This window comes from Electrona antarctica (genome assembly GCF_951216825.1).
Source record: "Electrona antarctica genome assembly, chromosome: 16".
In the NCBI taxonomy this organism is placed as follows: Eukaryota; Metazoa; Chordata; class Actinopteri; order Myctophiformes; family Myctophidae; genus Electrona; species Electrona antarctica.
This window is the reverse complement of record NC_136797.1, coordinates 33,453,867-33,470,084: the sequence shown is the minus strand read 5'-3', so window position 1 is coordinate 33,470,084 and position 16,218 is coordinate 33,453,867. Positions and strand designations below refer to the sequence as shown.

General features: G+C 41.7%; 1 protein-coding gene across 2 annotated transcripts in view; it reads right to left on the bottom strand.

Moving 5' to 3' along the window:
* The window catches only part of ric1 (RIC1 homolog, RAB6A GEF complex partner 1), a 57,431-nt gene that overhangs the window by 18,403 nt on the left and 22,810 nt on the right, over positions 1 to 16,218 (bottom strand). For both annotated transcript variants that reach the window (XM_079524353.1, XM_079524354.1), the window contains exons 3-18: positions 14,913 to 14,992; positions 13,940 to 14,047; positions 11,840 to 11,985; positions 10,445 to 10,581; positions 10,073 to 10,164; positions 9,158 to 9,246; positions 7,618 to 7,762; positions 7,097 to 7,145; positions 6,347 to 6,529; positions 4,597 to 4,812; positions 3,918 to 3,956; positions 3,209 to 3,319; positions 2,713 to 2,802; positions 1,859 to 2,019; positions 1,077 to 1,215; positions 191 to 307 (exon numbers count right to left, since the gene is read on the bottom strand). In XM_079524353.1, the coding sequence (XP_079380479.1) occupies positions 191 to 307; positions 1,077 to 1,215; positions 1,859 to 2,019; positions 2,713 to 2,802; positions 3,209 to 3,319; positions 3,918 to 3,956; positions 4,597 to 4,812; positions 6,347 to 6,529; positions 7,097 to 7,145; positions 7,618 to 7,762; positions 9,158 to 9,246; positions 10,073 to 10,164; positions 10,445 to 10,581; positions 11,840 to 11,985; positions 13,940 to 14,047; positions 14,913 to 14,992 (1,902 nt within the window). The remainder of the gene's footprint in view (positions 1 to 190; positions 308 to 1,076; positions 1,216 to 1,858; positions 2,020 to 2,712; positions 2,803 to 3,208; positions 3,320 to 3,917; positions 3,957 to 4,596; positions 4,813 to 6,346; positions 6,530 to 7,096; positions 7,146 to 7,617; positions 7,763 to 9,157; positions 9,247 to 10,072; positions 10,165 to 10,444; positions 10,582 to 11,839; positions 11,986 to 13,939; positions 14,048 to 14,912; positions 14,993 to 16,218) is intronic.

Here is a 16,218-nt window from a genome sequence, read left to right as displayed (position 1 = left end):
GCGCTATGAGCTTGTAGATCTGCTATTTTTTATAATTTATAATTATTTTATATAATTATAACGATGTTTAAAACACCAAAAGGGGTTTTGCGCAGATCACGCAAACCTCAGCAAAAAGAAAAGGACAATATCGATGGCCTCCAACTGTAATGCATAACAAGCATGAAACCAAATCAACGGTTGCACTCACCAGCTTCTTGTTGTTGGCAGGAGTTTCTTTGTCTCGCACCTGTGGTCCCGATCGATCCCTCTGTAGCATGATCAACTGGCCAGCCAGATTCAACATAATGCTCTCAGCCATGCAGGCCTGCAATTGACAGAAAAATGTACAGTATATGGACATGAATGTATAATAAAATGTGAACCTAGAACTGCACTGTCAAGTGCCAACTTGCGCGTTGCACACTAGTAGGCCATAAATGGCCTACTAGTGCGCAAGCAGAGCGCACTTGTATACATAACTTGTATACATGTATGCAACTTGAAAGTAGTATATTGTGGTCGGCTGGACCAAAAGTGGTATGTATAGTATGATGGTCATATTCTATAACTAATAATTGGCTGTTGATGGTGACGTAATTAAGATATGTTTCAATGTCGGGTGGGTAAAAGGTAATGTACAGTATGTATGTATACATGTATGTAATCTGAAACCGATCTTAATTACATCACCATCAACAGCCAATTACAAGTAAGACGCGTAAACGCGGGAAGCGAACGAAGTGTTGTGGCAGTCTGACACCAATTTCAGTTGCCCTCTGGTGGCGGGCGGGTGGTGTTACAGCGTGACACACACACATACAGACACACAGACAGTTTTGGCCAGCTTCTATAGTTAGTGCTCACTTCGTTCGCAATAAGTTAATAGAATATGACCACCATGACCATCATACATACATAACACTTTTGGTCCAGCCGACCACAATACTTGCGCACTCTGCTTGCGCAAGTAATTGCGCAATACAATTTTCAGTATAAAACCGCAACACAAATGTCAGTGTACAACTGTGTGTGTGTGTGTGTGTGTGTGTGTGTGTGTGTGTGTGTACACGCGTGCCTGTATGCGTGTGTGTTACCTGCTGCGGGGCTTTGAGCGTGATGCCAGTCTCAGTGCGTACAGAGGTGAGTGTGACAGAAACCACGAGGGCAGGGTGAGGGATGTAGCGGGACATGGACACCTCCTGGAGGAGCTCAACGCTGACTGAAGGGTTGGGACTGGACAGTGAAGACAAACGCATACGCAACTATTAGCAACTAGTAGAACACAACCGCAGTTTAAGTTAATGCAATGCAACTGCAATTTACACAGAAATATCAGGGTACGCATACATGGCATTAGCTAGGTCTTTGTACGTTTCACGTAGTGTACACATGGATGTGCTGACATGGGTACGGTGTGGTGTAGAAGATCAATGCACACATTTGATGAGTAGCATGGTTGTCACTGTAGTGACACTAAACTACGACATCACTGTTAGGTTCAGAATGTTGTAATCGTTAGCAGTTGCTAAGTTTAGCAAATACCTAGGTTACGACCAGACAGAGCTAGCAAAGAAACGTTTTCGTTTTGTTGCATTTATCTTTAATTGTTGACCATTCACAATGTGTACTGCAGTCCTTGTTGCTGCCAACCCCCACTGTTGGCCTGGGCAGTAACTAGAAGACAAGATGGTTACTAAATGAGATCAGAGGGGTTGGGAATTATTTTATAATTGGCCAATCGGTAGTAGATCCACTACCTGCAGTAAAAGTAGCAGTAAAATTGTTGAATAATTAGGGACTAGAGAAATATACTGTCAACACACTGTCCTGTAATAAGCACAATACAAGACTATGTGTGTACATCATGCAGCCCCACCTGTCATGTCTCCTCTCTATACTGTAAAGGCAGATTGAGCAGTCGGACCGGAAAATAATGACCATGTCTCTGAAGACGTTGAGCAGCAGTGTGTCCGATTGGAGCTTAGTGACCAAGGCAAAGGCGTTGTCCAGGTTGGATGACCGTAGGTACAACCGCAGCTACAGAGAGAGGGTGGAACACGAGGACAACAAAGAGGGGAAGGTAGAGGGGACATAAAACTTCAACCAAGTTGAATGACAAAAACAATAGATTAACCACTTTCAACCTGGCGTTCCTATTTTGACCATGTCAAATGGCGATACGTTTTCAAAAATATTTCAGTTTCCGAATAGGGCGTTAGTGGTTAAATCCAGATAAATGTCATGTGTGCTGATTTATACTTGGTGAATGCCAGTGCCTCGCATAAAAAAAAAAGACACGTGTCATTGATCGACTCATTTGAGCTTGTAGATTGGCTGTTTTTGGAGTGAGATGGGACGTGCAACCATGTATAACTTTAAGGCTTAATTCATTGACTGACATTGATGTCTATAGACGTAATTATAGACGTAAAAAAATCTAATCCAGACTGTTCTAGAACCTGGCAGTGGCTTTAGACTGTTCTAGAACCTGGCAGTGGCTTTAGACTGTTCTAGAACCTGGCAGTGGCTGCAGACTGTTCTAGAACCTGGCAGTGGCTGCAGACTGTTCTAGAACCTGGCAGTGGCTGCAGACTGTTCTAGAACCTGGCAGTGGCTGCAGACTGTTCTAGAACATGGCAGTGGCTGCAGACTGTTCTAGAACCTGGCAGTGGCTGCAGACTGTTCTAGAGAAACTCTTGCAGTAAATTAATTCATATTTCATGCTCTTACCTCTTCTTGCTGATCGATGAAATTGTAACAGGCCACCACAACATAGTCATTCCACCAAGCCAGTCCTCCTGTCACTGTCATGTTTTGCTCCTGTATACATAAATGCAAGGACATTAGCGCACATATCGCTGCTGTCCGGCTGTTGGGGCAGAGACCTTGTACAGTGTCTGCCTATTATTATTATTATTTTTCTCCTGTAAATGTATGCCTTACTTCATCGTACAAGAGTGATGAATCATGCAAAAGTAGCAAAAATACCTGATGTACAAACTCACAACACATTAATATAAATATTTAAACAAAGTAAAGTATTAACAAGAGCATATGACGAAATAACTACTACTTTGGAACAAATTTCCTGAAAAGTTACGTTATTTTTTGGACATGCAAGCCTTCCGCCCAACAGTGACGATATGAGTGACAAGATTGCCATTTGAACTCAATGAACTTGGAACATAATGAGACAATGCGTTCTCTATTCACCAGCCCTGTGTACCTGAGTGATGTTTCCAAACAGTTTCCATTTCCTGGTGTATAAGGAGTAGTGTGCAAAGCCCCGTCGCCCAGCTACCGCCATGCACTGACCTACAGTATCTATGGCTGCAAACTGGAAAGACACACACACACACACACACACACGCACACACACGCACAATAAAAGCGAAAGAAAGAGGAAAGGGATTGTAAAGGATTTCATTTAATACTTATCTAGATATATAGACTTGTGACTCCCTTTAAATGTCCAAACCATCTCTCTCGGTCCAGCCTCTCTGGATTGATCTCCAAAACATCTAACATGCAATGTCCCTCCTGTCCCATGTACTCATTCCTGATCCTATCCATCTTTGTTACTCACAGAGAACCATAACATTTTAGTCTCCGTTACCTCTAGCTTGGCTTCCCGACTTCCTCAGTGCTACTACGGTCTCTAAACCATACATACAACATAGCTGGTCTCACCACCATCTTGTACAGCTTCACCTTTCATTCTTGCTGATACTTTCCTATCACACCTGACTGACACTTTTCTCCACCCATTCCAACCGGCTTGCACTCATTTCATCACCTCTTTTCCACACTCTCCATTGCTCTGGAATGTTGACCTTAATTAAGTACTTAAAATCCTCCACCTCTACTCGCTGTAAACTCACTGTTCCATCAATAAATTAAAGTTAAAAGTTAATGAGATTTAGTTCCATATTTACCCGTATAGGCCAGTTGCTCTCTAGGTATGTGCTGTGAATCTAGAAGGTAAAAACACAAAGAAATATGTCATAGTCAATACCCATTAGGATACTACCTGTATGATACCACTGGCTATTGACATTAGTCTTTTTCAGGGAAGGTTTACTCAGCATGCATGTTTTTCAATAACAACTAACTTTATGTTCAGGTAGTCATACACATTCATACCAGGATGATACGACAATTACCACAATTTTACTGTGGGGCACAGATCAGTTATACTGGAGAGGTTGAGGAGTGAAATGCACTGCTCAGGGGCACCACTAATAGAGTGTACATTTAAATGGCACACACGCACGCACGCACACGCACGCACACACCAGGACTAATGAACTGAAAATTTAAAATAACTACATAATAAATAATCTGTAAACATGTTGGATATAAATGTAACTAGACTCTAGCAGGGTTACACCAGGTTGTTCCGTTTTTGAGTTACAAATGGAACCATGGTTCCTTTTGAACACTCTAATGTCAAACTGAGGGGGTCCTTGAAATACAACAGGTTGAGAATCACTGCTAGAGCCGTAAAGATCTTCTCTTGTGGGGGGTCCCTGGCATATCTCTTCAAATGGGGGTCTGCGGGCTAATAAATGTTGATTTAAGTTTGGGAACCACTGGTCTACGGTGTGTCTTTACCTGGACCACGTGCCAATGCTTGTGCCCCAATAAAGTGCTGAGTCCCTGAGAGAGAGAAGAGTTTGGGTTGGGGGGGTGGTGGTGTGGACTGCTGTCCCGAGGGTGCGTGTGGGGGTGGGGGTTGTGTGTGTCAGACGTGCTGTGAACTTGTGCGGGGTCACCACACGTCAGGTAGAGACGGTCCTCCCCATGAAGTAACACCTGCTCCTGGTTACTCTGTGAAGCAGAGAAAGATAGAAGAGATTAACCACTTAAGCCCCGTTTTATTTTGTTGTGCACTACGAAGTTCATCGCACTTGTTTTTGCATTACATGCTCAGTGCTCATGTAATTTTGTAGTTATTATTGCAGCATGTTTACCGCGGATAATGATGATGCTTAAATGATATGGTGTCCTAATGATAAGCTTCTTTTTTTAGATTAGTTTTTGGGCTTTTATGCATTTGTTTATAGGATAGTAGTCTGACAGTAAATGGGGAGAGAGATAGGGAGTGACACGCAGGAAAGGTCATCGTGATCAAGATTCGAACCTGCGACACACGCAGCCTAGGTGCCTGGATGGATATACCAGTGGCCCAGGCAGCTGCTTGTTTCTTTTATTTTTTATCATCAAAGTTTTGTATTGATTTTTCAACAACAAAACTCACATGACTTACATAAAAGACAACAAAAACAAAACACAACAAGCAGTCAAAACTACGCTAATAGGACAACACCCCCCCTACATTCTATAGTGATTATATCTGTAATTTATTACACAAATGTTTAATGCACCAATCCTTTAATGTATGAATAAAAGTAGTCCCATACTAAATGGAACTTTCCTTTGACATTCTTTCTGGCAATCGAATACTCATACGATGCAGTTTGATAAGTTGGGTCCAATCTACGAGCAAGCTCTTCCAGTTTCTCAATGTCAGCCTGGCTGCCAGTTGCTCTTTTCTTTAACTGGTCATTAACCCATTCTGGGCAGGAACCCCTTTTGGTGTTTTAAAGGGGCATTCCACTCATTTTCAACATTTTACTATGTCATTAATATACCTTAATAATAAAAAAGTCCCCCCCCCATTCTGTGTTTCCTAGAACTGCAATTATGAAAAAAATCATTAACATGGTGAAACACATCTTGATGACATCATCAAGATGTGTTTCACCATGTTAATGATTTTTTCAGACCTCTAGTTCTAGGAAACCCAGAATGGGGGGGACCTTTTTATTATTTCCACACAACAGGTCTAAGGTATATTAATGACATAGTAAAATGTTGAAAATGAGTGGAATGCCCCTTTAAGCATTATGTTATACTTTAGCTATTGAAAAATAGCAGATCTACAAGCTTGTAGCGTGGCACTCGGTTCCACGCTACGAGCTTGTAGAACTTGTAAATCTGCTATTTTTGAAAAATCGTGAACATTTCTTTGAATATATATTCTTTCGGAGCGAATGTTTTTAACTCCATCTTTGCTTCCGAGGGTTCCTTGGAGCAACATATTTTCAGATGGGGGTCGGCGGCCAATTACATATACTTTTTGGGGTCCTTGACATGAAACGGTATTTCAGAAAACTGTCAGGATTTAGAAGACATTTTTAAAATGTCGACGTCAGGCCTAAATGGGTTAACATGGTTGATGATGGATTAAGGAAAACCTGTGCCTCCCTCCCAAGTATCTACGTACTGCATGTATGAGTGTGTATACTGTAGATACTAAGGCATGTATGCATGTACATTTTACACATTTAGTGTGACTCACTGTGCAGGGGTTAACCGTTAGGGCACTCTTGATGAAGTGAAACTGCAGTATGCCAGCCTGCAGTGAGGAGCGAGGAGGAGGTGTAACCATCTCTACCTCCTCAACCTCCTCTTGTTCCTCCTGGCTTTTCCTCTCCTGCTTACTGGGAACCACCCACAGATGATAACCCTCTGCACCCCAGCTCTGGGAAGGAAGTCAAGTTTCAGTTTAGACACAAAGGGCCAATGACGATAGAAGAACAATATATTATATTATATATATATATATGTTTTTTTATCTTAATTAAAAGTTATGGATTTTTCGCTTTTTATTTCTGAAAGTGTTTGTACTAGTAAAAGTAAAAAAGGGATTTCCTCACGAACCATAAAAATGGGTCTGTGACCGTAAACCCAAGCCTTATATTACCCACTTAGTCTTGCAAAAAGAAAAGGTCCACACTCACTGTTGGTATTCATGTTTTTATTCCCCCCATGGAGAAATAAAAACATTAGCAACATCTGAATGCAGACCACTCTATAAACCCTCTCGAGTTCATAAACATGGACATTAGTTGGTATACTGCATTTTCATCTACACCAAATATCTTCCCCAAAAATAGCAGATCTACAAGCTCACAACGCATCACATTGTAACACGTTTTGACACCTTGTGAGCTTATAGATTTGCTGTTTTTGGCAAAAGTACTGACTCAGAATACCGGTAGGTAATGATGCTAAGCGTGTGTGTAATAATCTGAATGAATCTATTCACCATAGAGCTGATTTTAAGGGGCTCCTTCTTGGTCCCGTCAGAACGATAGCTGAAGGAAAGAAAGAACAGCAGAAAAACAGGAAATAGATAAACAAAAGAGATGTTAACAGAAATGTGTACAAAGCTGGTGTGTGATGTAATTTTATTTTACGGTGATGTGTGTTATGGCTGGGCGATGAGACTTCATATTTAAAACTTTTGCCTCGATTATTAAAGAAAATAGTGACGATCTACAGCTTTGTGAGCTTGTAGATAGGCTATTTTCAAAATGTTTGTACACTACCATTGTACAACGAAATATAATACAGGGTTAAGTGGTTAATCAGACTAATCAATTTTGTCAATTAAAAAAACCCCGAAAATAAATTAATTTGATTAAAAAATAAATAAAATAAGTACATGCTTATTGGGTTACTGGTTCAAATATCCATTTCAGTGTATTTCAGTTAATTTCCCAGCCCTAGTGTGTGTGTGTGTGTGTGTGTGTGTGTGGGTGTGTGTGTGTGCGTGCGTGCACTCACGCAAAGTCCTCTCCCAGGGTACAGATGAGGTGAGCTCCAAAGACGCTCCACAATGACAGACCGCCACATTCCCATGTCACCATGGCAACACTGTAGTCAGGAGACCAGCAGATCAGCTTCACTGGGCCCGTCTTGTTATAGATGTCTGAATGAGAGTGCAAAGCAGAGGTTCATAAATTCTTTCTTTGCCGGCTAGCAGTTATCATTTATGAAGTTCACAGTGACACCATACGCGTTCACTTTAAGAGATGGAGTTTGCCCGAGATCATATTTGCCGTCCCATAGCTGGAGGTGACGAGGCGTTGCCATAGCAACCGGACCAATGTTAACAGTTTGACGGCCGCTAATTGTTTACTCCAGTGTTCCACCGCGCGTAATACGACATTCCCGCTATTTGTTTAATGGGTTTAATTCGCCGTTAAACCGGTTTCTTAAAAAGAAACGGCGGATTTATCCGGGAGCTGATGACGAGGCCGTCGCGTTATGATGACTAAACCGGAAATCAAGTCATCATCTGGGCTGCTAGGGCTTCTGGGAAATTGAGGCCAATGTAAGTGAACGGGGGGGTTGTTAGGACTGCAATCGCCTCATGAAGGATTTTCGCCGTTGAAAGCTGCAAATACTTCAGCGTATGCTCTAAAGGTAATAAAACAATCTCGGCAGCGTAGAATATTTGATTAAAATGCGGGTAAAGCGTGATTCGCAGTAGAACTGTTAAAAGCTGCCGTGGGGCTCAACCATTATATACACAGAGTATACGCTGCAGCTCACCGCTCCAAGAGATGGGTCAAATGCGGAGAACAAATTTCACTGCAGTGACGTGTGTGACTAATCATGCGACTTTGACCTCGACATCTTCATAACAATCTTAACACTTTTAACAACTTTCAACCTGGCATCGCTATTTTGGGCTTGTCATTTACAAGCGAACATTTTCAAACCAGTTTCACAGGTATTTTGAAAGTTCTGTGAAAATAAAAAATGTATTGGAAACCATCTACAGCACTACGCCTAACTCAAGTATGACCACAGGGGAGCGCTGTGGGGTAAACATTGGCAAACTGATGATTACAAAGAAAGAAAGAAAGAAAGAAAGAAAAGAAAAGAAAAGAAAAGAAAAGAAAGAAAAGAAAAGAAAAGAAAAGAAAAGAAAGAAAGAAAGAAAGAAAGAAAGAAAGAAATCTTCAAAAACACACAACCACACTGCATCTTACAAGAGCAGACATGAAAGGGAGGCAATGAATTCATGTCAAGGGAGGGGGAAGAGAGAGATTGCTACCATTGTGATATATTGTATGTAATATGTTTGTTTTTTTAAGTTTTAGTATTCAACATAGTATATTTGAATGCAAAATTGTATTGCGAAAGAGTTCGCAAGAGAGAATAAAGAGAACAGTAGACCCAGTACATTATAATTGTACAAATGTACATATGTCTTAGTTCTGAATGTTCTTTCACACTTGCTTTGACAATATAATTGTAAATGCACCATGCCAAGAAAGAGAGATTAGGAAAGAATGTAGTTGAAGGATGGACATACCTGGGTAGTGTTTTGGAGTTAGCTCCAGTTTGTGGGAGAGCTGCATTGATCCTGTGGTTGTGTCTATCACGTACACTAGCACCGAGCCACTGGGAGGACAGACAGACAGACAGACAGACAGACAGACAGACAGACAGACAGACAGACAATCGTCACTGTCAATGGATTATATTATATTCACATGCATGCTGTACAACATACATACTCAGGGAGGGACCTCGACAGGGTAGAATGTAGCTCAGAATAGCATGCATAAAAGATCAGAATTGAGGCTGTGCATAAATTAATACAATTAGAGACAATTAATTTGTTTCTACAGTACCTCCAAGATGTGGTTCTCTTGGCACTGCAGTGTGATAGGTTGGCAACTACAGTACATGTGTACAGCAGATTTTAATATGTTTATATGTTATTTATAGAAACCTACAGGAAATTAGGCAGACATTCTGAGCTAAAGAAATAATGCACTATGTTGGCCTTGTTATACGTTTTATTTGTAGTGTCTGTGAGTACCTACAATATAAGTTTGATGTATTATTATTATTATTATGATGATAACATACATGAGATGATGTAATCGTTTAGCTAATTGACAACTGTCTTTATATACTACACAGCTAGATGGATGGAGTACAGGACATACTCTTATCTTCCCTTATCAATTAATTATGCAGGAATGTCCATTAGATAACTCACTTCGGGGCAAACTGCAACTCTGTCACAGTGGCACAGAAAGGCAGATAAATAAAGTGAAAACTAGAATGAAATCACGTGTTTGAGGGAGGCAAAGGGTGACGGAGGACGGGAAAATATTGCCATGCTTGCAGATTGCCCAATCAAAGTGACATGCACACAGTTTCTAAAGATTCACTAGAAAGCACAGAACTGAATATACGGTAGTGTACACACACGTACCTGGCACAGCCAAACGCCATTAGCCTATATTTGTTGTTGACAGCCACACAAGTGCCATCGGTCACATCTGCTGCCCACACTCCCTGTAATGGCTGGACACACACACGGACAGACACACACACACACGGACAGACACACACACACACACACACGGACACACACACACGGACACACACACACAATGCCTAAATATTTCATATTTGCATGACATCCCATCTAGACAGCTAAAAGCGCTTTGTTGCCAACTCCCTCATCATCAGTCATGTTAATGTAAATAATCATGTTAGTGTGTGTGTGTGTGTGTGTGTGTGTGTGTGTGTGTGTGTGTGTGTGTGTGTGTGTGTGTGTGTGTGTGTGTGTGCGCATCCTTACATCTGCCGTTATGGTGTTACTGAGAGGTGTGACGAAGCCAAGGCGCCCGTCACTCAGGACTACAGCGAAGCCATCCAGGGTCACACAATACTCCATACATCTGATATGTACTCCCTCCAAGTCTATGGAAGGGCCACCTACACAACACAGATTATCCACATGTATTAAAGCAAAATAAAATCTCATGACTGAGCATATTTCGTATGACCAAGTCCTATTGAAAGGAGCCTCCCACACGAACGCTAAACAATTAACACAATATGTAACATTACGATTGTTTTAGTATTGTAATATTGTTCCTTCTGTTCTATATAAAGCCAACCAGGAAAATAAATCACAGACTGAGGCTTTAACCGTTGCACTTTTATGAAATATCCGTGACCATTAGGATTTAATGGAACATGCTTCTAAACAGAATGCTAGTTTGACCACTTCAAATGCTCTAATCTTTAAAAACAAAATCAGACCCGTCTGAAGTGAGTGGTACTGTACTGTACTGTACTGTACTGTACTGTACTGTACTGTACTGTACTGTACTGTACTGTACTGTACTGTACTGTACTGTACTGTACTGTACTGTACTGTACTGTACTGTACTTCCTCCCTGGCCTGTGTGTGTCTGTGTGTTAGGCTGTGCAACAGTGACACTTGGTGGTGAACAAAGGCTATATATTTCCGTGCTCGGACACAGGGACCCAGACACACACACACACACACACACACAGCCGTCTATAGGAGTGGTTGCACCACTCAAAAATATTTACTGAAAATAGCCTATCTACAAGCTCTCAATGCGTCTGTAGATCGGCTATTTTCGCTGTGCAACATGCTACCATAGAAGACATACTTGCTTCCAAATAACTGAAATCAGTCGTGGCGACTGAGAACTTTAATCCATGTAACCAATGTGTCAACAGGGGAAACATCCTGGACAGGATGTCAACCATCAGACTGTGGAACAAGAGCTGAGCCCTGTCACCATGTCAGACATGGCAACACAGGCCGCCACACAGCCCTGTCACCATGTCAGACATGGCAACACAGGCCGCCACACACACACTTTATGTATGTCTATGATTACGCTCCCCTGCTGCTGTACTGGAACTATCACTTCACTATCACTATCACCTACGTGTTTGAGATCTGCTGCTAAATGATTTCTCTCACCTGCACATTAGACTGTGATTCTATATCTGCAGCTATTTATACCAGTATATGCTTAGAGATATTCTCCCTCCTTTCCCTTTTGACCATGCAATTCATGTATATTTGACATTTACTGCAAAACATTGTGATGTGACCAAGTTGAAGTTGAATGTATTCTATTTGTGATGAAGAGCCAGCCAACAGTGGTTGGGATGTGGGGGGGTTGCGTCGGCATACGTTTGTGCTAACCTCTTGCAGACTGCAGGTCCAATGAGAAGGGGATGGTAGTGAGGCAGATGGCCTTGCGCCCATTGCTGCCTAGACCGTCCCAGTGCAACACATGGAGGTAACCATCCGCTGTACACACCAGCAAGTCCTCCTGGAGTGACTGGAGGCTGGATTTGAAGAGGAAAGTGAAAAGGTTAACTACTTTGAACCTGTCAATCCTATTTACCGGTACGCATGTAGTGCTTGTAGATCGGCTATTTTCGCAGTGTGACACCATTGTAAGTATAAAATAGGGTTAAGACAAGGAACAAGGGTAAACAAATACAACGGAGGTATGAAGGGAGTTATATAGATGTGTGTGAGTTATATAGATGTGTGTGTTGGGGGGGGGGGGGGGGGGGGGGTAACAACAGTAGGGTGTTGGAAACAGAGAACTAGTCATCGTTGGGTTGTGTCTATAGTGTGAAGCCTGAGGGGTTTGCTGGCCATCTGTAATGAGGCCATAGCTGGGCTAGCCGTTTTCACATACACACGAGAGCAAACAACACTGGCTGTGCGTGTGCGTGTGCGTGTGTGTGTGTGTGTGTGTGTGTGTGTGTGTGTCCAGGAACCACAAAGCAGTGCATTGTCTCCAATAGAGAGAAGAGCTGGGACCAAATATAGTATAAAAAGGAGAGGAGGAAGACAATTAGATGGAATGAAGGATGTAGGTTTTTTGATTATCGTGGAGAGCCCAGCCACTTACTGGCCCTGGGTTAGGAAGGTGATAATCTGTCAATGAGCCATATCAGCCCTAGGGGTGATAGCTGTAACCTGCTGGGTTGCAGTGGGGTCTTATCCTGCTTTTGGAGTGTCCTACTCCACCTATCACCAACGTTTTGACCGATATTTTGTCAAAATTAGTTAGTTAGTCCATTTGAAAAGTTGGATCGGCTGCGTAACTGCAGATACCAAAAAGCCTCAAAAAGGAAGGACATGATGATTGAAAAATGTGGGACAGAAGAAGCAGAAACTATGTGGAAAGTGTGAGTCATTCAGCAAATCAAAGCAGATGCTAGGAAGATGGCAGATTGATCCTATACAAATTAGAAGAATGGAGTGGTAATTTAAGCATAATAATTTTGATTGTCACACAAAAAATCTGAAGCACAAGAATAAACACTTTCTGTTAAATCTTATGTTAGCTCAGGAGGTAGAGCAGGTCGTCCAATGATGCGTGGGTCGGTGGTTCGAATCCCGGCTTCTCCTGTATACATGTCGAAGTGTCCTTGGGCAAGACACTTAACCCCAAATTGCTCCCGATGTGCTGGTTGGTACCTTGCATGGCTTCCGCCGCAATCGGTGTATGAATGCGTGTGTGAATGGGTGAATGTAAATGCCTTGGATAAAGGCGCTATATAAATGCACCAGTTACCATTTTAGAAGAATAGGTTTGACAGCCGAGGCATCCAAATCCATAAACTTGCGAGAAGCATAATTGTTTTTTTCTTGAGTGTCGTTTCTGATTCTAAACACAAGTGTGCAATTTTACAGAACCTCAAATTATGGGAAGGAAATTCACTTAAAGAATGTCCAGTTGGCCACAGTGGGTGAAGGTTAACTACAAGGGCAGGGTGCCAACAATCATGATTCATGGAGTTAAACCCATTTTGGGCAGGAACCCCTTTTGGTGTTTTAAACATTGTTATAATTTAGCTATTGAAAAATAGAAGATCTACAAGCTCATAGCGCGCCACCGAGTGGCGCGCTACGAGCTTGTAGGTCTGCAATTTTTGAAAAATCGTGAAAATGTGGTACAAATCTTTGAATATATATTCTTTCAGAGTGAATGTTTTTAACTCAAATCTTTGCTTCTGGGGGGGTCCCCTGGAACAACATATTTTCAGATGTGGGTCAGTGGCAAATTACATATATTTTTGGTGGTCCTTGATATGAAATATTGAGCACCACTGATACAGAAACATGAGGTTTTTCAGAAAACTGGATTTTGAAGACATTTTTTTAATTTCGACGTCAGGCCTAAATGGATTAATATGTTAATATGAATGTAAGTGTGAGGTAATCTGTGAATCTGCCTTTGAGAAAAACAGACAGAAAACAAAGATAGGTGATTTACAGTACCTGGTAATGGGAGCCTCCAGATCCACAGGTTTCTTCATCTCTAAAGAGAGTGCCGGCGCACACTGCTCTTCCTTGTAGCCTGGGGTCACCTTCACACGTGGACTCCCTCTGTAGCGCGCACACACACACACACACACACACACACACACGCGCGCACACACACACACACACACGCACACACTGTTAAATATGTAGACAGGAAAGCACTGAAATGTATTTAGCCAGCGGCTACAGTTGTGTGCATGTATCCAGCAGTGATCCTTTCCCAAATTTAGAATAGTGAGAGTGCACCAAACAAGTTCAGACTTGGCCTTACTGTACTGTTATGGTATCTTGGAGTGGCACATGGTTTGGAGCACTGAAAAATACAACGCTTGTGTTCTAGAGGAGGCCATGTCCAGACATGCAGCACGTAGGGAACTAGATATGGGTAGGTTAAGCTAGGTCAAACTAAGATACTGATCTGACTACATTCATTGTACTGGTTGGAATAAGATCATATCTGATAAAGACAGTGAGATGCCTACATAGCCTACGCAGGTTAGGATTTAGAAGGGTTTTTAGAAGCGGCCTCCGATCTAAATGGGTTGAAGAGCTTTTTTGCTCTCAACATTTGTTTATTTTATAGGTCATGCATCAAAATAGGCTTAATAAATAAATAAATAAATCATAATCTCAATTCCTCTATTCTTATAGTTTAAAAAAAAAAGTGTAGCTTCAAATTAACATGGCTAACAAGTTGTGTTTCAGTTTACTACATGCAACTGCAGATATTTCTAGTTACTCTTTTTTTCTAGAAACTCTTTTTAAAACCAGTCATTGAGTGCTTCATACATAAACCTTTTCGTCCATATAGCGCAGCCGTACTCACACTCTCACAGCCAAGTTTTGAGATAGTTGCTGTGACTGGTGTCTATGTACAGTATGTGTCTTGTGTGAGTGAAAGAGAGAGAGAGGAGGGAAAGCAACTCACTTTGGGTATACAGGCTCATAGAGATACTTGTCCTCACCCCCTCCCAGCACGTCAAACAGGAGGATGTAGCCTTTAGCCGCCTGTAAAAGGAGAAACAGGATTATCAGCATAAAAAAATACTAAAAGACATAAGAATTAATAATGTAGTCCCCTCTCTTCTTAGGGGTATTTTTGTCACTGTATATTTGCACATTATGTCCTCAGAATTTACCCATCCTAACTATTAAATGGGGGGAGGGGAAGCAAACTGGAGCAAAGATACCAAGGCGACGAACTGTTTGCCTCATTCTTGATGCAAATTATTGTGCCTAAAAAAAAAAACACACTTGCTGTGGACAATAGAGAGTATGCGCATGCTTAAAGTGAATGGCACATAGAGTGGAAAATCGAGTGGCAAAGCAACATGCAAAGTGAGTTGAACATTGTTTAACGTTGTTTAATGCAATCAGACTTTTCTGTGTGGATGAATGGGCTGTCAAGGCCAGAAAGTAGTTTTTTGCCACTCAGTAGGCATTCCTGCATGACTTCCTGGTTTGATGATGATGTCACGCGTGACGCGCATACCCTCTATACGGCTTATTCAGCTATTTTTGGTCAGCCACATGGTCGTATGATGAAGCATAATTTAGGCTAATAGCTAGACCTAATGCATTATATTATATAAGGTTAAAGTGAAACCTGCAGGTAGTTGCCATGATTGTTCTAAAGACACATTGAAATAGACATCTTGATTTTTGTCGTGTAGTCAATGGATTACTGTACTAATCAGCCACTTGCCAGTACATAGCAAGACATTACTAGAAGTATTTTAATTATAGGATGAATTCAATTATATTGGATTTGGTGATGGAAGAAACCAACCAGATCCCAATACTTGGCGCGCGCACGCACGCACACGCACACACACACACACACACACACACACACACACACACACACACACACACACACACACACACACACACACACACACACACACACACACACACACACACACACACACACACACACACACACACACACACACAGAGAGATTGCTGAACTTGAGCCTGCGGGATGAAACATGAGAAAACACTCGATCTAGCCTCCACTGTCAACAGTAAAGAAGCAGTTTCACAATCGTTGCATTGCACACCGTTATAAAAAAAGCCTTTTAAACACATTGTGGATCCAACAAGAACCAATAAGTTAGATGCCTAAACTAAGGTCCTTCTCTCACTTTGAGTCCTGCTTGGCCGCATTGTATGGAAACGTTTGGCCGATTAACCAGTGGCCGAGAGTAAACCTTGACATTTCTAGTTTGATG